Source organism: Cyprinus carpio, chromosome B3 (genome assembly GCF_018340385.1).
Source record: "Cyprinus carpio isolate SPL01 chromosome B3, ASM1834038v1, whole genome shotgun sequence".
In the NCBI taxonomy this organism is placed as follows: Eukaryota; Metazoa; Chordata; class Actinopteri; order Cypriniformes; family Cyprinidae; genus Cyprinus; species Cyprinus carpio.
This window is the reverse complement of record NC_056599.1, coordinates 14,012,962-14,036,217: the sequence shown is the minus strand read 5'-3', so window position 1 is coordinate 14,036,217 and position 23,256 is coordinate 14,012,962. Positions and strand designations below refer to the sequence as shown.

The window sequence follows — 23,256 nt, the reverse complement described above, 5'->3', positions numbered from 1 at the left end:
TTATGATCGCGCAAATCATTTGTGATACAGCTTCACCTCCAGAAGAAGTGAGTATAAGGTTCTTTTATGAATCTTTGCAAATCGCCTTTCCTAATAATATGCTAGTTAGCAAGTTTTGCGGTTAAAGTAAACAGTATCATGAGAATGACTCATCACCCCACAGAAGAGAGGGGCGGGGTCAGCAGAACTCATTAGCATTTAAAGGAACATGCACTAAAACGGCATGCTGTAAGCAGAGCTGTTTGTGACAGGGTAAAAATGGTGTTGTTTTACACTACCATTGAAAAATTTTAACCAAAGTATGTTATAGACTTTTCATTAAGACCCTAAAGAATCATATCTACTTGTGGAAAATGGGCATCCGATGACCCCTTTAAATAAATCATAAGCTACACAAATAAGCAAACTAAACATTGACATTGGTTACCAAAATAGCTGTCATAAGCTAACATTTTTTCAGCAATTATAAATATTTTTTTTTTTACATATACTATCATTTTTAACATGAATAAAAGTTGTATATACCATAACTAGCTAATATATTAGCAATAAATCATTAATTATATTGAGGACACTGATTCTTACAAATTACATTAAATCTAACTTTTAAAAGTAGAATGATGCAAAAATCTTACTGGCCCCAAACTTTTGAATGGTAGTACAGTATATTATCATCTTTTAATAACAATAATAACAAAGAAAGACAGCAGGTTATTGGACCTCGTTTTTAACCAGCCACTCCACCTCCAGTTCTGTGGTGATGTCCTGACCAACATGGAAGTCATCAGGCCTTTCCAACATGGCATCTTTGATGAGAATAGAAGAGGCTCGCAGGATGAAGGAGGCAAACAAGTTCATGTGAATGTTGTTTCTCATGCAGTGCAGCTTCCTGCGGGGATCAGAGTGCAATGAATAAAAGTCAAAAAGCATTACACCGTTCACACAAAGAAGCCCAACTCCTTAACCACAGACACAACCAAAGATCCAAGAACTGATGCTAAACACGTTTTCAATTCAAAATGTAAGCATAAGGAATAAATACCCAGTTGGCTTGAATGTTACCTAAAGGCCACCAGGATGCCCAACGCCAGCACCAGCGCCGCAAGAGACAGGGAATATCCAATGGTGTACATGGTCCGGAACTGACTGAGGATCCGTCCGTAGTGTTGCTGTACACAGACATACAAATACATCTGCTCAGACAATGACACAAATGCACAGGTGAACACCATATTGAATTTAGGGTGGATAGAAATGAGATTGTGAGGGATAGGCTTTCAGACTTTACATTGGCATGAACTGTACAAAGGTCCTAGATCACGTCTTTTTTTTAAACTCAGTACTTTATAGAATGTTTTATGGAGTTTTTGTCTAATGAAAAAGTTTTTGGAAAGATATTTTGTCAACACATTCTCACTCCCAACTCGTCACATATTGACGGTTGGTCAGGAACCCTTGGGGTCACTTTTTGATGCACAGGGTACCCTTTAAGCGTAATTTTTCAATGTCCATTGCTTTAAATAAGAAAACCTTGGTGTCAATATGCTGATGGAAAAGGCACTGGGAATATTATTATCATGATTAATTAATATATTGGGTAACAATAATGTCATTATTGCATATATGTTGGGGTGTGATTTTTTCAATGTGAACAGTCACAACATTTTTATTCTTATTACAGTATTTACACATTTATAAGCATGTAACCCAACCAACCACTTCCCCTAAACCCGACTGATTGCGTCATCCTAAAATATGGAAGTATCTTTTTAAATGAGATCTGATCGCTTTGAGGAAGCGGGATTATTTTCAGCGATTTAAACTTTGTTTTACTCTCTTCTTCACATAAAGATACTGTATGGCTTCAGAAGACTTGGAATGCAACACGACTTATTTGTAATACTTTTATCCTTTTTTTTTATTTTATGGTAGGTTTTTGCAATAAAATCCTGTGACTGCACTTATATTTGCCTGTTACGTTTTTTATTTTGTTCAGAAGTGGGTAGGTTTAGGAAAGGGTTGGAGTTACGTGCTTCAATAAAAGTATAAATTTATGTAAAATTATTTATATTTTTTACTAATGCATGCAAACAATTATATTAAGACAAACAACTGAAAACAATGGAGGACACTGCATGTCGAAAATTGATGCTAAAAGCATACCCCTGTGCATCGAGAAAAAAAAAAAGCGACTGGTTGGTTTTGTCAGCTGAACAATCGGTATGGAGTTAAACAACAGTACAATCCATTGACCACACACTGTAATTCTATTAATATTTCAGTTTACTTATTGTGCTATTATATTAGGATCTAACAGTTTCAAATTTATATGGATAAATGTTTTCTACAGTATGTTTAATAAACATTCAAACAACAAATCAACTTTTTTCAAGTATTGTCTGTTACAGTTTGAGACATTTTTGTTATTTCACAGGTTTGTGATTTTTTTGCTGGCCAAATTACATCTGAATAAATATCAAACCATGAAAAAGTGACTATATTTAAAAAGAAATTATTTTAAAATAAGAAAAAAATAAAATAAAATAAAAAAAACAAAAAAAACAAACACGTTTAATATTTTCACTTTCAAGGGAATCTCTTTTCAGATTTTAAAAGTCGTTTAGTGTATTCCAGCTCTTAGTGGTGCAGAAATAAACATAATTAATCTTTAACACGTTTAAGAGATGATTGGTATATTAAATATCTGTTAATATCCGCAAGCTTCAAAAGAGTAGCGGTGTTTCTCACATACCATGTTGATTTGCGTGGGGTCACGTGATAGACATTCGCTGGCATTCTTATGTTTGCTATATTGTCCATCTGCATCACACTCCAGATACACAAACCCATGTCGGACTGACACACACACACACACACACACACACACACACACACACACACACACAGACACACAGAAAGAGAGAGAGCAATTGTTTGGTCACACAAGGTGCATAAGAGAATGTCATATGTGCATTAGAGAATATACTTCATGTGGTGTTAAATTAGCTAAGCTAAAAGAAGTGCATTATTTAAAGTGCAGCCACATATAATAATTTTTCCCCCCTCACAATTATGGCCATAAATTTACTCATACTCATAAAAATTTACTCATACTCATAAAACCTGTCAATACGTGCTCAGCTAACATTTCACCCCAAAATGAAAAGAATATAAAATTTTATTTTTTTCATAAAGAACATAAAACCTACTTTATACAATGTGAATGATGGTGGCAATGTGTACACCTGTGATTATTTAAATGTTAGAGCCATACATAACTGTCATAACACAAATAATATTAATTTTCTGAATTAGAAGGAAGGGGTTTGGAGTCTTTTGACTGTTGAAACATCAAAAATCATATTTCAAGCTTAATCAAGCGTAAATAAGTTTTAAGTTTAATTTTTGTTTTTGTATCCTGACAAATAGAGAGTAAACTGTTAGTAGAAAATGGCCTAGACTGGCCTGTAAATGTGAATAAATTTTAAATGAGTAGTTCAACCAAAAATTTTGCTTAAAATTCACTTACCCTCAGCCCATACAAGATGCATATTAAGTTTGTTTTTCCATTAGAAAAGATTTGGAGAGATTTACTATTACATCACTTGCTCACAAAAATATACCCTCCACAGAATGGGTGCCGTCAGAATGAGAGTCCAAACATCTGATAAAAACATCACAATAATCCACACAACTACACTCCATCAGTTAAAAACTTGTGAAAAGTGAAAGTGAAAAGCTCTGTGTTTGTAATAAACAAATCCATCATTTAGACATTTTGTCCTCTATCCATATATTTTCTCCAGTGAAAAAGTCATCTTGTCTAATTTGTGAGAGAAATATGCACAGATTGTTTTTTCTTACAAACATGCAGCTTTTCAGTTCACAAGATGTTAATTGATAGATTGGAGTGGTATGGATTACTTGTAGATGTTACTTTGGTGTTTTTATCAGCTGTTTGGACTTTAATTCTGACGGCACCCATTCACTGCAGAGGATCCATTTGTGAGCAAGTGATATGATCCTAAATTTCTTTTGCATTTTTTAGCAAATTTCATCTTGGTTGAACTATTCCTTTAAACCTTGATTACAGTAAATCTCACAATGTAAATAAAACTTAAAAGTCTAAAAATAGTTTTCTTTTGATTTCGGGATTAAATACGACTAGGGTTGTGTATTGTTTTCTGTTTTTTTTTTCAATACAGGTGCCAAATCGATACTTTTAAAACGGTTTCAGTGCCAAAACAGTGCCTGAACAGATACTTATTGAAAAAAAAAAAAAAATTAATAAAAATGTTCCCAAAAAATGATGGCTTGGCCATTAGCACTGTAAACAAATGATGTCTGTTTCATTCATACTGGACACCACAGGGTGCCCCTCACACAGAAAATCCACATATCCAGTCACAGAAGTAGCGGAACTCATGACCCTCCAGGAAATGTCTTATATCAGGGATAGGCAACACCGGTCCTGGAGTGCCGATGTCCTGCAGAGTTAAGCTCAAACCCTGAAAAAAACCTCACTTGTCTGTAGCCTTAGTAATCCTTGATAAGCTTGTTCAGATGTGTTTGATTAGTGTAAGAGCTAAACTCTGCAGGACAGCGGCACTCCAGGACAGACGTTGCCTATCCCTGCCTTATATGGACAAAAGAATCGCTATTATAGCTGTAACTGAGTAAACAGAACATATAAACATTTTGAATGATAAAACAAAGACAATAAACACTTGACTGTGACGATATAGTTCATCTCTGTTATTCAAGCAATATATGGTATTATCATAATAATTAAGAGTATTTATAATCCATTGCTAATTGATGTATTCTTTTTATTGTAGCCTATGTAACATATTTTCTGCCTCATTCTGTGACAAGAAGCCACATCAGATCACAAAGGAAAGCATTTGACTGGTGTTGTGGAGTAAAAAGGATAAGATATTTATATTTTGTTGGACAACAGGTTTAGAAATGTGAATACAAGGGAAGTTTAGCTTTAGGCATTTTAATTTAAGCATCACGCTTAAAGCATCACGCGCTCCTCGGATGCTCTCATTTCCCGAGTTGTGCTTTTAAGTCGGAATGTGAAAACAACATGGACACTCTCGTTACTACAAAGATTTGTTGGATTTGTATTATTAAAGCTTTCCACCCTGAGTTCACATGCATTTTCTCAGTCGGGAAATTATTTTTCACGTGCGGTGACGGTGATGCTGCTTCTTACATCCGTTTCTGAGAACCAGAGGACAAATATTTCAATCGATCGCTCAGGCATGGCACCGAAATGAGGCACCGAAATCTGCGTTCTGATTCGGTTCTAGTACATACCGGTTACATAGGTACCGGTGCCATATTGGTACCGGGTTTCGGTACCCAACCCTAAATATGACCTAGAAATGTTATCAATGTGAATGTTATATTTCCAGTAGTCTTACCTTCCTTGTGCCAGGGCAAGTACCAGGGGCAGGCCACACTCACTGTAGTATTGGGCAGTGCATCCGGCCAGCAGGCATACTTATCAAATGTTCTGTTGCACACAAGACCTGGAAAACAACCATTAATGTTAAAGTCTCCTCTGCTCTGTTTGCAGTGCTGGACAGGATCAGTATGTGACATGACCCCTAATCAGAGGTCTAAGCAGTGTTTTCTAACATACATCCCTTAACAGCACTGTGCACTTTCATCATGACTGTCGACGGGGTCTATGAAAGACCCCTGCTGAACTTACACAAGACTGTGACTGCGACTCCATCCATTACTTATGGAAGGATGCTGAACAACTCACCTGCCATCGGTGGTTCTCTGCTAATATTTCGAAAACATTCATCTCGGTACATCATCCATCTTGCCATCAACGTTTTGAGGGATGCAGCAGATGACACCTGCAAGAGCCAATTAGAAAGACCGCAAAGGTTACATGAATTAAATATTATAATTCCTTTTTTTTCTGTAAAACACAAAATAAGTTAGCTAGAACAATGTCAAGGTGACATTGTCAAATAGTGATTAAAAGACATTATATAAGCATCATAACAGCAGCATTCACGCAGCATTCATAAATAACAAACAGCTCTGGATGAGATCAGTTAGTGACTGTATAAGAACAGTTCAGATTGGGGTATGGACTCTAGTGAACATCCCATTACAAACAACAAAGCAGTGTGTTGCGTCACTTACCTTGGGTGTAGATGGAGTATGGAAATCTAACCATAAAATACAGTGACTGAAGAACTTCTGCAAGCTGGGCATTATTAATGAACCTCTGTGATGTCCGTGTTTTTTTGTTTGTTTGTTTTTTCTCACATAAATATGCTGAATTAATGGCTAATCTAATCTTCAGCTTTATTTATATATTTATCTGGCTTGATGTTAATATACATTACATACTGTACTTTACATGTATATTTAGACATTCAGCAGACACTTTTATCCAAAGCAACTTACAAACGAGGACAATGGAAGCAATCAAAATCAACAAAAGAGCAATGATATGCAAGTGCTGTAACAAGTCTCAGTTAGCTTAATGCAGTACACGCAGCAAGGGCTTTTTTTTTTTTTTTTTTTTTTTAAATCATATAATAAATAAAAAGAAAACAGAATAGAAAAAGAAAAGAGCAAGCTAGTGTTAGAGGTATTTTTTTGCTTTTGTTAATCAGAAGTCAGAAAGTCAGAATTATACTTGTATAATGAATAAAAAGAAACAAACATATAGAATGCAAAAAAAAGATGTGTTAGTTTTTTTTTAAGAAAACAATTAGCAAATAAATAGAGTGCAACTCTAAAAGAAGCAAGTTTTTTTTATTATTATTATTTTATATATATATATATATATATATATATATATATATATATATATATAAAGAATAGAATTAAAGAATAGAATTACAATAGAGAGTGCTAGAGTTAGAGGGTCAAATAAAGATGGAAGAGATGTGTTTTTAGCCGATTCTTAAAGCTCGGACTGAGTTGGGCAGGTCATTCCACCAGGAGGGAACATTTAATTTAAAAGTCAGAGAAAGTGATTTTGGGCCTCTTTGGGATGCACAATAAAGCGCTGTTCACTTGCAGAACACAAGCTTCTGGAAGGGACATAAGTCTGAACTGAAGTAATAAATTTAGGTAAAGGGGTGCAGAGCCAGTGGTGGTTTTGTAGGCAAACATTAATGCCTTGAATTTTTTGCGAGCAGCTATTGGTAGCCAGTGCAAACTGATCAACATAGGTGTGACATGCTTTATTTTCATCTCGTAAAAAATTAATCTTGCTGCCGCGTTATGGATTAATTGTAGAGGTTTGATAGAACTGGCAGGAAGACCTGCCAAGAGAGCATTGCAATAGTCTAGCCTTGACAGAACAAGAGCTTGAACCACGAGTTGTGCAGCATGTTCCGAAAGAAAGGGGCTGATCTTCCTGATGTTGAATAAAGCAAATCTGCAGGATCCAGCAGTTTTAACAGCGTGGTCTGAGAAAGTCAGCTGATCATCAATCATAACTCCAAGATTTCTGGCTGTTTTGGAATCCAGCAAGATAAATATTGAAGATTTGGAATCTGCTTTTGCCAGTCTTAGGGCTTCAACAACTGAGAGCAAGGCATTCTCTGTCCACTTCTGAAACAAGAGTGGTTGCTGTCGAGGAGTTTGTTCTGTGTGAGTTGTTCTTGGTTGAACACCGCTCATTCAAGAGTTTTTGCAATGAAAGGAAGAAAGGAAACCAGTCTGTAGTTCTCTAAAAGAGATGGGTTAAGGGTGGGTTTCTTAAGTAGATGGGTTATACGAGCCTGTCTAAATGATGAGGGAAAAACACCAGTGTGAAGGGATGTGTTAATGATGTGAGTGAGTGCAGCTACAACTGCTGGAGAAATGGCTTAAAGGAGATGAGATGGAATAGGATCAAGCGGACAAGTAGGATAATTAGAAAATATGAGTTTGGAGACTTCTTCCTCAGAGAGTGAAGAGAAGGATGTGAACGAGTATATGTTTGCTGGTAAGATGTGCTTTATAGATTGTGGTGTGGAAAATTGTGCACTGATGGTTTTAATTTTATTAATGAAGGACATGGCAAAGTCGTCAGCTGAAGAGCTGATGAAGGAGGGGGAGGAGGAGGACAAAGGAGGGAGGAAAATGTTTTAAAGAGCATGTGAGAGTTTATATATACTGTATATATATATATATATATATATATATATATATATATATATATATATATATATATATATATATATATATTTTTTTTTTTTTTTTTTTTTTTTTTTGGAGAATTTTGTTATGATAGTATGTACTTTTAGCAGTGGAAACATTAGCAGAGAAGAAAGAGAGGAGTGAGTGATACACATTAAGGTCAGTAGTATTTTTTGATTTGCACCACACCCTTTCAGCAGCCCTGAGCTTAGAAAGATGCTTGCAGAGAACATCAGATAGCCAAGGGACAGAAGAGGTGGTACGAGCTGGACTGGAAGACAAGGGGCAGACAGTGTCTAAACAAGATGTAAGAGTGGAGCAGAACGTATCAGTAGCACTGTTAGCATCAAGAGATGCTAAGTCCCCGTCCACACGAACACGGTTATTTTTTAAACCGCAGCATTTCTACACGTTTAGGCCGTTCGTCCACACGCAAACACAGCAACAGTTCACTGAAACCGAACATTTTTGAAAACACCTGCCAGGGTGTAGATTTTCAAAAATTCTGGTTATTGTAGTGTTATTGTGTAGACAGCAAAACCTGAGTTTTTGGCTTGTGACGTCGGTGCCTGCATTGTTATCTCTGCCCACTGGAAACTTTTTCAGGCTTCTGATTGGAAAAAAATGGCTTTACGGTTGAGATTATATTGCCACCTGTTGGTTTGGTTCTTGACAGTGCTTTGCATTTTCATCTAGACTGAGATTTTTTTAAAAACGGAAGAAGGGAAACTTATCAAAATACCTATGTACATGTGGACATGTCCTAACTTTTTAGGGGGAGGAAGCGAAGATGAAATCATAGCAGATAGCCGGGAGGGTGAGAGTGCGCGTAGGTCACGTTGTACGTTGATAACGTATGTGTTATTTGTTATATCAGGAACCATGTTGAGGTTAAGAGTGAGCAGGAAGTGATCTGAGGTGTTCAGTGCAGTAACCAGTACATGATCAGTGGAGGAGTGTCGTGTGTAAATAAGGTCCAGTTGGTTGCCTGATTTGTGAGTAGCCATAGTTAACACTCTCTTGAGATCAAAAGAGGCAAGCAGAGTGTGTCTGCAGCATGAGGTTTATCTAGGTGGATGTTGAGGTCTCCAAGCAGATTTTTACCACCGCGGTGGTGATGGGACCAACTACCGCCAGTGACACGGTATATATATATATATATATATATATATACAACAAAATTATGAAATGAATTTTAAGATGTACTTCAGTCTTGCTTAAGTGAGTCAATAAAGCACACTAAAGTTCAACTTACATTTAAAATAAATTTAAACTATAATGCATTTTCATTTAATTGCAAATAACATTTAGCTTACACTTAAGTACATTATTTTAAAGAACATTACTTCCATAAAATGTACTCTTCTTAAAAGTATGCTAAAGTATAAAGTACATACTGTAAAGTAAGACCTATGAAGCCCCTGTTAGGGAGACAGCAGGGTGAGCAGATGTCCAGATAAAATCAGGGCAGTCCTGATTATAAGAGCCATGGCCCGAATCTTGATGGAGTTACAGAGCACCATTTGTCCAGATAATTCATTTTTGGCTTTGGTCTGATTGCTATAAATAAATGATTGCAACTGATATTGGTAACAGTAAGTATTATATAAAGAAGTGCAATCACTGCTTCTTCTTCAGAATATTGAGAGGTAAGTAACAAAAATGAGCACATGTGTAACTGTGCTGATTTTTTCACAGTCATCTGGTCACCTTAAGAGAGAGTGACAGAAAAAGAGAGGAAGGGGAATAAGCTCTGACCTGGATGCAGGAGGAGAAACTGAGCAGGGTCAGGAGGAGGAATACTTGTGACATCCCTTAGTCCTGCTGCTGCTGCTGCTGCTGCTGGCACTGGGAGGGGAGCCGGGGGTCCACACCGAAATGCTCACCTCATAGGAAGGCTTCAGCTATCACCACACAGCCTAAAGCACAGATGGTAAGAGTCAAAGAGTTCAACACATTATCAAACAGCAAATGCACCCTTAAAGCTGAACGTTATGATGTGTTATGATAATTATGTATCATGTAATTGGTGATATACATGGTAGAATGTCATTTATATCATTGTATATTCCAGTTGCTATTTTAAAAATATCTCATAAAGCAGAAGACTAACTCATACACTACCATTGAAAAGTTTGGGGATAGTAAGATTGGTAACACTCTCCTTGTTAAATGCTACATGTACTTACTATTATAATAACAATAAATTATGCATAATTACATGGAAATAACCCTAAGACAAGCCCTAATCCTAACCATATAGAAAGTAAGTGTAGTTACTTAATATTACTCAGTACTTAAATTTATAAATACACTGTAACCAGGACACCTTAAAATAAAGTGTAACTAAGATTTTTTTCATGTTCAAGAATGTTTCATATTTTTGTTTCTCATGCTCACCAAGACTGCATTTATTTGATAAAAAATTTAGCAAAAACAGTCACATTGTGTATAGTAATAATTTGCTGCTCAAGAAACATTCATTATTGTTGTTGTTGTTATAATTAATGTTAAAAAAAATAATAATCATTCTTCCCCACCCCCTCCCCAGGATTCTTTGATGAAAGAAACTTCAAACTCAAACATTATTTATTTAGGAGAAAAATACAATAAATAAATAAATAAATAAATAATAAAAGACTATTAATGTTTTTACTGTCAACTTTAACTGCTCCTAGATGTGTTAAAATGTTCCTATTAACTTCTTTCAAAAAGACAGCAGACAGCTTCATAAAAGCGATTTAATATTGACACATTGTTACTACATTGGTTTATACAGTTGTTTATGGTTGCCAAGTAATGTCAAAACTTGAAACTTTAAGAAATCAAAAGCTATTTTAAAGTCTTTATTCTGTAATTACAACAGTGATACATTTACAACAGTCAGTTCCACTCACTTTACTGTAGGGGCTCCAAAGTCCCAAAATTCACAAAACTACATGCATACAATGCACAAAATATTTTTGGCTGAATTTTAGGCAATGGATATAGGCAGTAAGCATAATATAAAATACCTTGTAACATGACTGTATTTTGGTCACGTTCCCCACCTCTACTCCTAAAACAAGACCGAGCCGCTACTGTTGGTTTTTTCCACTTATTAAAGCTGCAAACATCATGTCGAGTAATAAGGTAAGCAGTGTGAGCCTCATTGGCTCCCTAAACTAATTTCACTGTTTGCTGAATGTGAGCAATCAGGATAGCATACAAGAACAAAGAATGTTTGCAGTGCAATTAAGAGCTGGACTACTGATCTACAGTATAAAAACAACATGCTCATTATCCCACTTTTCTGCAGAAGCCTCTGGGCAAAGGAAGGTCACAGACTGTTGACCATGTTCCTGTCTTTGCTCCGAGCTCTTGCTTACGTGATGAAGCAGATAGCAGCAGACAGGATACACTAGCCCTTACAACACATCCAGCTCAATTACTCACATGGTTTAGAGAGAGATGTTAGAACAGAACATGATGGTAACAGATATTATCACAGTACAGATACAGACTAAATCCTAGAAGGTGGCCTACATAGGTTGCATATCAAAAATGAACTTTTCGTCATCATTTACTCACCCTCATGTTGTTCTAAACCTGAATTACTTTCTTACTTCTGCAGAACATAAAAGAAGATTTTCTGAACAATGTTGGTAGCCAAACGGTTTTGATGACCATTGACTTCCAATGTATGGATATAAAAAACATTGAGGCACTTCTCAAAATATCTTTTATGTTCCACAGAAAAAGAGGGTGAGTAAATGATTACATAATTTCCCTTTTTTTAACCCTCGAATGTATCATAGGCAAGATAACTTGTAGGATGCAATCCCAGAATGGATTGCAACAAGCTCTGTTTAAAAACTGGATGAATTTGGATTTCAGAATAATATTCTACCATACAACTCTAATCGACAGCTTAATGTTTGTCATTAAAAAATAATCCTTGATTGATCTATTTTCAAAATGTATACAGAGAAAAATTGTTGTTTTATAAGAAAAGCCATGGACAGGTATAGCATTCGGTTTATGACACTTCTTATTAATTTCTGTGACATTTCCACCACAACTATTATCACATAAATTTGAAAGGAAGTCAGTGATGTGTTATTGGTTATCAAATAACACATGATCCAAATTATTGCATACATGCAGGTTCTGTTTCAAGCAATATGCTGCCTATGACGTTAGCAGCAAGTTAGCTCACTTGGCATCCATGTGTTGGCATCCCAAAGTGTAGGGACAGTTACTCACCTGGTTATCGATCCACATCCCACCCATACTTCAGCTGTAGTCGGAGAACAGAACGAAATCTGAAACGTTTCTGCAAAAAACACCTTTACCATGGAAACATTTTTGGCTAAAACGTTTCAAATTCCATTCTGTTCCAGTCTCTGTGCAAGCTGGGACAGTCACTTAAATGACTTTACAGATTCATTCAGCTTGTGGTGAATTCAAAAGACTAATAATCCGGTTGCTCCGGAAACAAATTAAATTAAAAAAATTACAACAATTTGACAATATTTAAAAATAATGATTTGTGATCTTTCATTACAATGTTACCATTAGCATGCACATTCATGCTATGCTACTGCCTGATTCTCTCTAGAAATGCACAATTTAAATGTGCACACAGAATGTTTTGCAACAGTTTCCTTTATTTAGATTTTTTAAATCATCACTAAAAATTATGGAAGTAAAATGCTGTTTTATTTTGACTTGAAGCCAGATGAGTGGGCTTACAGGATGGTGATCTAATACTAATACTCCAATGTCTGTTAGTTGACATGTAGTTACAAAGTTTAGTGGAATGTCTAAAGTGGACTATCGAAATAAAGTGTTACCAAAATGCTCTGTTTACAAGTAACAGCAGTTTAGACAGTTCATACGGTGATACAGAAGAATTACACGAGTGACACGTGCCAAAAAGCAGTTCACCTGCCACCCATGCACTGCTGGACACTAAGGAAGGTCAATCAGTAAAATAAGCTCCTGAGAATCAGAGAAAAAATCTTTTACAGAACCTCGATCGACTCCGATGTTTGGAGCAGATTATCTGGTAATGTGAGGCGTTCATAGATCGAAACTTGCACCTCCCGATCTGTTTGCACACAAATCGGGGCCACCCTGAATAATATCAAGCATGTTTGATTACATCAGTACTTTCACAATAGCCAATGCGCGACCACAAAACAGCTGCTGTAAGGCTCCATTGGATAAGTGGAGATGGAGGAAACTGCTTCTTGAGGTTTTGTAGTAACTGTCTTTATAATGTTTCAAAAACTTATCACAAACATAAGAAGAAAGAGAAGCGCTGGGGTGACATCTCCTCAGTTTTGAACATAGCCTACCGGGTGAGTGCAGAAAGCTGCTAGCACGTTAGTTAACATATGTAAACATTACTGAAATATCAGTGACGAACTGCTGTGTGAGATCATGTGAGGCACTCCCTCTGGCATGATAATCTTAATAATATCTTTTAGTGTGATGCGCCACGATTTTCAAATCTTGTATTGTGTGCATGTTTAAGATCTGAGGGAAGATAATCTGCAAAGATTCTCCTTATGTGTGTGCTGCAACCAGATTTCATAATCGCTTAGGATTTTAAAACTCCTGTAGTGTGAGCTCGGCGTAAGAGAGATGTAGTCAAAAAAGAAAAAAAAAAAAAAAACAACAAAAACAATAAATAAAATAATAATAATAATAATAATAATAATAATAATAATAATAATAATAATAATAATAATAATAATAATAATAATAATACAAACTGTATTTATACCAAATAGTTTTTGGTGTCATTTTGATCAGGTGAGGTTTTTGGAATAATATATATATATATACAGTCGTGGCCAGAAGTTTTGAGAATTACATAAATATTAGTTTTCAAAAAGTTTGCTGCTAAACTGCTTTTAGATCTTTGTTTCAGTTGTTTCTGTGATGTACTGAAATATAATTACAAGCACTTCATACGTTTCAAAGGCTTTTATCGACAATTACATGACATTTATGCAAAGAGTCAGTATTTGGAGTGTTGGCCCTTCTTTTTCAGGACCTCTGCAATTCGACTGGGCATGCTCTCAATCAACTTCTGGGCCAAATCCTGACTGATAGCAACCCATTCGAATAACTTCTTGGAGTTTGTCAGAATTAGTGGGTTTTTGTTTGTCCACCCGCCTCTTGAGGATTGACCACAAGTTCTCAATGGGATTAAGATCTGGGGAGTTTCCAGGCCATGGACCCAAAATTTCAACATTCTGGTCCCCGAGCCACTTAGTTATCACTTTTGCCTTATGGCACGGTGCTCCATCATGCTGGAAAATGCATTGTTCTTCACCAAACTGTTGTTGGAAGAAGTTGCTGTTGGAGGGTGTTTTGGTACCATTCTTTATTCATGGCTGTGTTTTTGGGCAGAATTGTGAGTGAGCCCACTCCCTTGGATGAGAAGCAACCCCACACATGAATGGTGTCAGGATGCTTTACTGTTGGCATGACACAGGACTGATGGTAGCGCTCACCTTTTTTCTCTGGACAAGCCTTTTTCCAGATGCCCCAAACAATCGGAAAGGGGCTTCATCGGAGAATATGACTTTGCCCCAGTCCTCAGCAGTGCATTCACTATACTTTCTGCAGAAGATCAATCTGTCCCTGATGTTTTTTTTGGAGAGAAGTGGCTTCTTTGCTGCCCTTCTTGACACCAGGCCATCTTCCAAAAGTCTTCGCCTCACTGTGCGTGCAGATGCGCTCACACCTGCCTGCTGCCATTCCTGAGCAAGCTCTGCACTGGTGGCACTCCGATCCCGCAGCTGAATCCTCTTTAGGAGATGATCCTGGCACTTGCTGGACTTTCTTGGATGCCCTGAAGCCTACTTTACAAGAATTGAACCTCTTTCCTTGAAGTTCTTGATGAACCTATAAATTGTTGATTTAGGTGCAATCTTAGTAGCCACAATATCCTTGCCTGTGAAGCCATTTTTATGCAACGCAATGATGGCTGCACGCGTTTCTTTGCAGGTCACCATGGTTAACAATGGAAGAACAATGATTTCAAGCATCACCCTCCTTTTAACATGTCAAGTCTGCCATTCTAACCCAATCAGCCTGACATAATGATCTCCAGCCTTGTGCTAGTCAACATTCTCACCTGAGTTAACAAGATGATTACTGAAATGATCTCAGCAGGTCCTTTAATGACAGCAATGAAATGCAGTGGAAAGGTTTTTTTGGGATTAAGTTAATTTTCATGGCAAAGAAGGACTATGCAATTCATCTGATCACTCTTCATAACATTCTGGAGTATATGCAAATTGCTATTACAAAAACTTAAGCAGCAACCTTTCCAATTTCCAATATTTATGTAATTCTCAAAACTTTTGGCCACGACTGTATATATTATATATATATATATATATATATATATATATATATATATATATATATATATATATATATATATATATATATATATATATATACACACACAATTAAAAATTTACATAGAGATTTTGTGTTTCTTTATTTGTTTATTTGGTTTTGTGGTTGGATCAGTGAAAATGTTTGCAGGGCAAGTAAAATATACAGGCTGGCGTGCCACAAAAAAGTCTCACTGTTGATCCCTGCAGTCAGACTTACTGTCACAAATCTTTTACTTCTTTTGCATTTCTCTCTGGAGGGTCAGTAGGAATTATTATTTGGTTTCATCTCATGTTCAGGTCACACTCATGTGGTGTTTTCCTTTTTTACATCTATTTACTTTAAATGCTACAATTATGAAACTGAATTGGAGAACTGGATTAGTATCTCTCATCCAAATCTGAAATCACTTCCATCAATCTCCAGGACACAAGCACAAAGAGGTATACAGTAATCATGTTTAAGAATCGCAAAACTTACTGCAAAACCCCCGGACCAATGCATAGAACAAAAACAAAAACATTCTGTTACGTCATAATTTACTTTATTTCAATCTTCCGGATGACCTTACATTTGGAGAAAGTCTTAAACCCACAAACCATGCTATAAAACTTGAGGGATGAGCAGTCATTTAATTAGTTAATTTTACCTAAATAAAATTGTATCCACAATGTTCAATATTTAAATACTTTCAGCAAATTAATATGTATACTTAATTTTTTTTTGTCCCCCCCACCCATCATACTGGCCACCACACACCATGCTCACCGCATACTAAAGCCTCCAATAGATCACAGAAAGGCATTATGCAGCACTTCAGCTTAAATCTAAAGTTCTTGTCGTCCTGCAGAAATCCATCAGAATGATTAGTTAGGTATGTGTGGCTCAGTCAAAACTCTTCCAGTGAGAGGAGGTCAACTGATAAACCCAAACACACAGACAGAGAATTACCATATGGACAGTAGGTTGTGCTGCCAGTATTTTCATTAACCAAACCAACTGGCTAAGAATGTCAAACTTAGGTACACTGAAGAAAAAAAAAAAAAAAAAAAAAAACGACCACGTAAATTATTTAGAGTATAAGTATTAAGTATAAAATATTTTTATATTTGTCTAACTGAAAACCATTATTTAAACCTGGTTTGTTCATTTTGTCTAAAAAAAAAAAAAAAAAAAAAAAAAGAAACAATTTATATAGTATTTTCAATTGTTTAAGCACAGAACACAAACTGGCTTGCTTTATTGAATGCAGAAATTATTATACGTTTTATATAATTTTTCTGGCTTGTTTTTAGTATAGATTATGCATATTTTAAAAGAAGTCAAATAGCATTAAGGTCTTTCAAATATAATATTCTTATCATTTATAGTAAGTAAACTAAATCAAACACTAGTTCAACACTAACAGAATATTATTAGATTTAAAAATCAGAATTAGAAAATTCTACTATCCTATTAACGACGATAGAATTTTCATCTTAATTTGTGTTCTGAAGATGAACAAAGGTCTTATGGGTTTGGAACGAAATGAGGATGAGTAATTAATGACAGAATTTTCATTTTTGGGTGAAGTATCCTTTTAATGCTTGTCTTTAGGAAAATAAATATGGGATTAATATTAAGTATAATTTGAGGGGAAAAAGGTCAATTTAGCTGTTCAAAAAGGTTTAGCTGTTAGCAGTTTAGCTGTTTGATGTGTGAAGCAACAAAACACAAATCCATTTTGTTATGAGCTGTTTAAGCAAATTAAAATTCAGCCATAGGTCAGGAAAGTTTACGTGCACCAGAGCCACTTTAAAAATTCATTCCCCCCACTGTTGCCTCAGACAGCGCTAACACTGTGTGACAGTTTCAACACCTGAGACCTCGCCTCAAGCACATGCTGGAATGCTGTTAGAAGGAAGTTGGGGAATATTGCCCAGGAATAGCACTTGAGTCCTATTAGGCTAATCTCGCTTAACAAGAAAAAACTGACAAAGAAATATCTACGAGCCTACCTAAAGCTGCAACTTTAGCCAACTCTCAAATCATATCTTTAAACCAATCTCTGCCAGCAATGGCTAAGAAAAAGTAACTGGCACAAATGAGGTTTGAGCTTATTAAACAAACCCAAAGGCCACACATAAAATTTAGTGTGAAAAGTGCAAAATAATGACTAGTGGCTCAGAGGCTGTAGGTAATGAGATACTGTAAAAAGAACACACAAAACACACAGTTAGCTTTATACTAGCAGCCCACAGGGCTTTATTTCCACTTCAGCTGCTCATTCACACATCTGTCAGCATGCACATCTCTGTAAGCCCTGAAGTTAAGCTAGCATTTAAATCTAAATTTCTGTTGATTCAATTTCTAGTCTGTTGGTTAAGCTAATTTGTTAAGTAGCAGTGGCTAGTCAAGCAAGTGTAACGTTAGTTTAAGAAATAATAATAGTTTAGTAACAAGCATTTAACCAATTTAATAAAAGTCTTTATTGTCAATTATAATCAATCAGTGTCCTTGCTGAATACAATTATTAATTTCTTAAAACAGTGACTGACCCAAGTGTCTGAACAGTAGTAGGCCTGTATTATAGTATAATAATAGTAATGTAAAGTAAAAACACAATAATATGAAGCATAACCAATGATATGAAGTGGTCTCAGTAACTGTGCTCCAATAATCATCCAATATTGCCATTTTAGTGATGATTTTTATTCCCAGAGGTTTTCATTGTTCAATACTTTTTAAATTCAATAGAGAATGTAATTACAGAGGTGACTATGATTGTCTCTTAAGCAAAAAAACGACAACGCATTGAGCATTCACTCATAATTTACAAGTGCCACAAAACAACCATTGACTATTTGTATTTAACGGCTCGCTTTTATTCTGGCATTTTGCAAAATGGGAACACTGACTGTCATGAAAGAGCAAACAAACCTCTCTGACTAAAGCGCACAATACAGGGCTGCACTCATTCCCCTCTGAAGAGCCCAGTGAGAGTGAATAGACACACATATGTAATTACAGCCATGCCATTTTGGTGAGTTCTGGGCTTAGTGACCCAAACTTGAACAAATTAATTAGTGGAATGTTTAATACCACAGCAGCAGTCAAACATACTGAGATCAGACATTTATACACGGAAAAATACGCAGTAAGATTTACAGGTGCGCTGATACAGGTGCTCTTTCCCAGTGAATTTTTTTTTTTAAATTCTGTAACAGGAACTGGCTTCAATACAAGATATAACTACAGTACATACAGTAACCTGCACACAAACCTTTTAATTAAATTTTTTTTGTAAACATGGCTCAACATGAACACTGATAATGTGAAATATTTCTGAGTAAAATAACAGGACAAAGGGTGGTACTTTAAAATGAGATTTTAAATATCAGAATTTATTAGATTGTGAAAAATAAGTATAACACATACTGTGAAAAATGTATGCACTTTTCAATACAAATACAGATGCAATGCCTTTAACATGTTGTAAACATTGTAAATGTATAATGTAATATTGTAGTTCAATAAGTATATTACCATGCAGACAATAACCAGACAGACAGCGTGACCCCAAAACGCTGTCCCACTATGCTCTTTTACACCATTTAACTGGGGTAAGAGAACAAGTGCAGCTCCCAGAGCACCTCTTTCCCACTGAGACGTGACAGTTAGGGACCTATGATCTGATTAGAAGCTCACAGAGGGCTCAGAGATACTGGTGTCATGAACCAGCATGTTGGCGCAGTTGTATGCCAGTGAGGAATGCGGTAGGAAATGTCTGAGAGTGCCAGTGCCACATACCCCTGTCACATTGCACCCCACATGCTGTCACTTCATAGAGGTTCAGATTAATGTCACTGCATCTTTGCCTGTGTCAGCAGCAATACTCATGGACTATGCTGACTCCATCTACTCTACCATGCCATTTCTATCAACACTAAGTCTGATATGTCACAGATGCGACTCATTGGCTTTGTTCCAAAACCAACTGAGTTGACATTGTCTACTGTCTACAAAGGCAACATCCTACATAAAGTAAATGATTTGGACTCTATAGGGTAGCAATTCTGTTTGTCACAAAAGTATCCCTTTATTTCAAATAAATATTGAGTAAAACAGTACATTTGTCATAGAATTGAACAATTTGCATTGATGTTACTGGATGAGTTGGACTTCACCCACCATATTGGATAGGGTGACAATACACCCTCTTTTTTTCCCAGGGAAAAGAGGACGCATGGTCAACATAATTTTTGATTAACCTGTTGAGATACAATTTAGGATAAATCTAAACGTTTTAAAGACAATTTTATTTAATGTTTATTCTAGTAGCTGTGTAGGTCTGATTTTATTGGATCTTCGTTCAGCTTTGGAGAAAATTGATCATGCCTTACTTACTGGTCAGTGTGGTATTCATGGTGTGTTCTTAAGGTGGTTTATCTCAGTTTTACATGAAAAACATTCTCAGTAAGAAATGTGTTTTACATCAACATCTGCAAATTTTAAAAGTGGCATCCAACAAGGTTCTATACTGGGACCACTTTTGTTTACTTTATTTATAATACCCTTAAGTTCAATTAAAAAAAAAAAAAAAAAAAAAAAAAAAAAACATTACTGAGTGTTCACAGGGTTTTATTGACAAACTTTTGGCCAAAAGAACAAAAGAAGGTATTGTACTTTTGGGAAAGCCTTTTGCTTCATAAGTGCAGTTATGGTGCCTAAAATGATTCCTATGTAGGCAGCACACTACGTTTTGGAAAAGAGATTGATTTATAATCCTCATTCATCCACTTTATTTTACTACTGTATGTCATGCTGCATCTTTACAGATCTCTGACTATTTAGTGGACAAGCAGGCACATGTATGATTGCCCCATGCTGAAACAATTTCAGCTATGAAAAGCATGCCTTGCCCAGAAAACACAAAAAATGGAAATGAATGTTCGTATGATTCATTGCTTTTGTAAGCTTGAGCATCATTTGCGAACATATTTACAATAGAAGTTAACACTGTAATACGCCTACACAACTGCTTTAACTTGAAAACAAAGCTCAGGCTAAAGCAGTTGTGGAGGCGGATTACAATGTCGATTTCTGTTGTAAAAATAAAGGGGTTTTCAAAACCACTAGCGCTAAGTATTAAACTCATCCTGGAGCGATTGTGCTACAAACAAGTATGATGCCTAAAATCATGCAGGTTGTTGAGAAGAGGTGATGTTACTTTTATAAATGGTATGACTGATCATTTTTGAAAATCTATGAATTTCATAGAGACTTGGTGGAGAACTCTTAACTTTTTATTTAATAAACCCAAGAACACTGTATGCTAAATCCTCCACCCTGGCACTAGAGTAGCAAGTTTTGCACAAGCAAACACCATTTATGTTACTTATGCAGAAAATGTAAAAATCTATTTATTCCGTTTTCAAATAATGAAAATGTACAATGCAAAAAGCCACTGTGAGGGTTTAGTGTAAACTTCTCACCATGACAGAAAAACAAACGTGTGTATTTGCCACGGTGGAATGAGCGGACTGGAGGATTATTGTGACTGGTTGGTTAGCCTTAACCTCAAAACACCTACCTATAAGGCATCATTCTTGCATATCCTAAAATAGTACTATCAACACTATAATCCGCATTGACAGCCCTGTCAACTCACTGACAACATGCATTGTCTCAATACAGTCTGAAGGCATGACTTGAATGTGGGCTTTAGAGGGCAGAGGAAACACCATTAGAAACCCCATGAAACTGCTTTTCTGTGCTGACATGAGTCATCAATATTTCTGTAGTTTACACACTGTGTACACACATTATGCAGACTGAATAATAGCTGCTTTTCCACCATTGTGTTCAAACGGTTCTTGTTGTGAAAGCAATTAGTTATGGTTTCTTTTTCCACTGCAGTGCTGTCACTGGAGACAAACACACTGAAAGTGTGTAAATATTATGGATCCAGGAGCAATGGTTTGAAGTTAAATGGGGAATTTGTTTCTTAGACTTTAGACTGGACTGAGTTGTGTGGATTTTGATGGCTTTTGGACACTCATTCTAACGGCACCCATTCACTGCAGAAGATCCATTGGTGCACAAGTGATGTAATGCTAAATTTCTCTAAATCTGTTCCAATGAAACAAACTCACCTACATCTGGTATGACCTGAGGGGTTTTGTCCATGTGATGAGAGTCAGTTGTTTTGGACCTCACGGACTTTCATTGCATGGGCAAAAACAGGTAAAACTTTCTACAAAACTTCCTCTTTGTTCATAAATTATAACATGAAAAATGCTGCAATTATAAAGTTCCAAAGATGTCAAGAAATGTACAAAAGGCCTGACGTCAGACAGCATAGCTACATGTGATAAATGGTTTGAAATGGAGGTAGGTTCTTGAGATTTGGAGCGCTCTGTCATTCGTCTGCAAGAATCCATTAACAGTCATTTGCAGTGATTTCTGCCAGCAGATGCTTCACATGGTATTACTTTTCACACTGACCCATAAGCTGATTATCTGGAATTTTAGACTTGTATGTTTGTAAAGCGTTAACTTGGATTCATCTCTTCATTAGAAATACATACAGACATTAAGTTTAAAATCAGCGAGAATGTTATGAAATATTATGACAAATCAATGTGATTCACTGTTGTTCTACAGGATACACAGACACCATTATTGAACCATCAAAGCGTCTTGTTGAGAATCACAAGTAGTTCCTGTCATAGTTCTGTGTGATAATAGTGCTGATGTGTTTGCTAATGCCTTGAATGAATGCTATATGATAAAAAGAGCATTGATTATTTGATATTTCTATATTTTAACAATGCAACTGCATTACCTACAGGCAAACACACAGAGGCTTTGCTTATGGCTCTATTAAGCCCAAGCCATCAATATTTAACATAGCTGCCATTAGCCTCATTTAACAGACTCTGGTAATTTATGCGCACAATTAAGTAAATTATGGATGCATAAAATGTGCATTAAAGAAGAGCAAGGAGAACAGATGGGAAGAGTGAGAGAGTGAAAGTGTATTGTATTAATGGTAATTCATTTGTTAAATGGAGAGGTACTTTAGTGTGTGATGTGACAGTTAACTCACAGTTCTTCAGAAGAAAATGGCATACTGATTGTAAGATACATGTTCATGTATAACACATCAGCAGAACAACTCCACAGCAGGGGTTTAATCATTTGGGGACCAAAGTTCACTGTACAAGCACACAGTTACACTCAACATTGAGATCGAGGAGGCCTGGATTTACTCAAAGGTTACAGATCCCCTGTCAAATGCCAGGAAGATTTTTCCAGAGCCACAGGAAAGGGTAGCATACTTACTCATCTTTACAGAGATACTGACAAGATTTGTACTTCAGATAGACTTTTTGGCTTTTGGCACATAGGTTGAATCTCTTTATATTTTGTCAAATCTGATCTTACAAATTCCCACCTGACCTGTTTGTCTGGTGCTTTCCAAGAGTGTCTGTCTTTAGTTAATATAAGTGTTCATTGCATGGGAATGAGCAGCCTTTCTGTTCCAAGTAAAAAATAAGGTCATATGGGTTTGGAAGAACATGAGGCTGATTAAATGATGACAGCATTGTAATTCTGGGGTGTATTATCGCTTTAGTTGCATTATCTCAGGTTATTGAGCAAGTAATGATTCACTCTACTCTCTGGTCACAACTGTGA

The 23,256-nt window shown here is 36.1% G+C and overlaps 1 protein-coding gene across 1 annotated transcript in view; it reads right to left on the bottom strand.

The window, feature by feature from the left end:
• The window catches only part of LOC109113702 (glucagon receptor-like), a 53,725-nt gene that overhangs the window by 12,903 nt on the left and 17,566 nt on the right, over positions 1–23,256 (bottom strand). The window contains exons 2-7 of the mRNA XM_042719812.1: positions 9,931–10,091; positions 5,783–5,879; positions 5,433–5,540; positions 2,753–2,856; positions 1,063–1,169; positions 721–889 (exon numbers count right to left, since the gene is read on the bottom strand). Of these exons, the coding sequence (XP_042575746.1) occupies positions 721–889; positions 1,063–1,169; positions 2,753–2,856; positions 5,433–5,540; positions 5,783–5,879; positions 9,931–9,984 (639 nt within the window). The 5' untranslated portion in view covers positions 9,985–10,091. The remainder of the gene's footprint in view (positions 1–720; positions 890–1,062; positions 1,170–2,752; positions 2,857–5,432; positions 5,541–5,782; positions 5,880–9,930; positions 10,092–23,256) is intronic.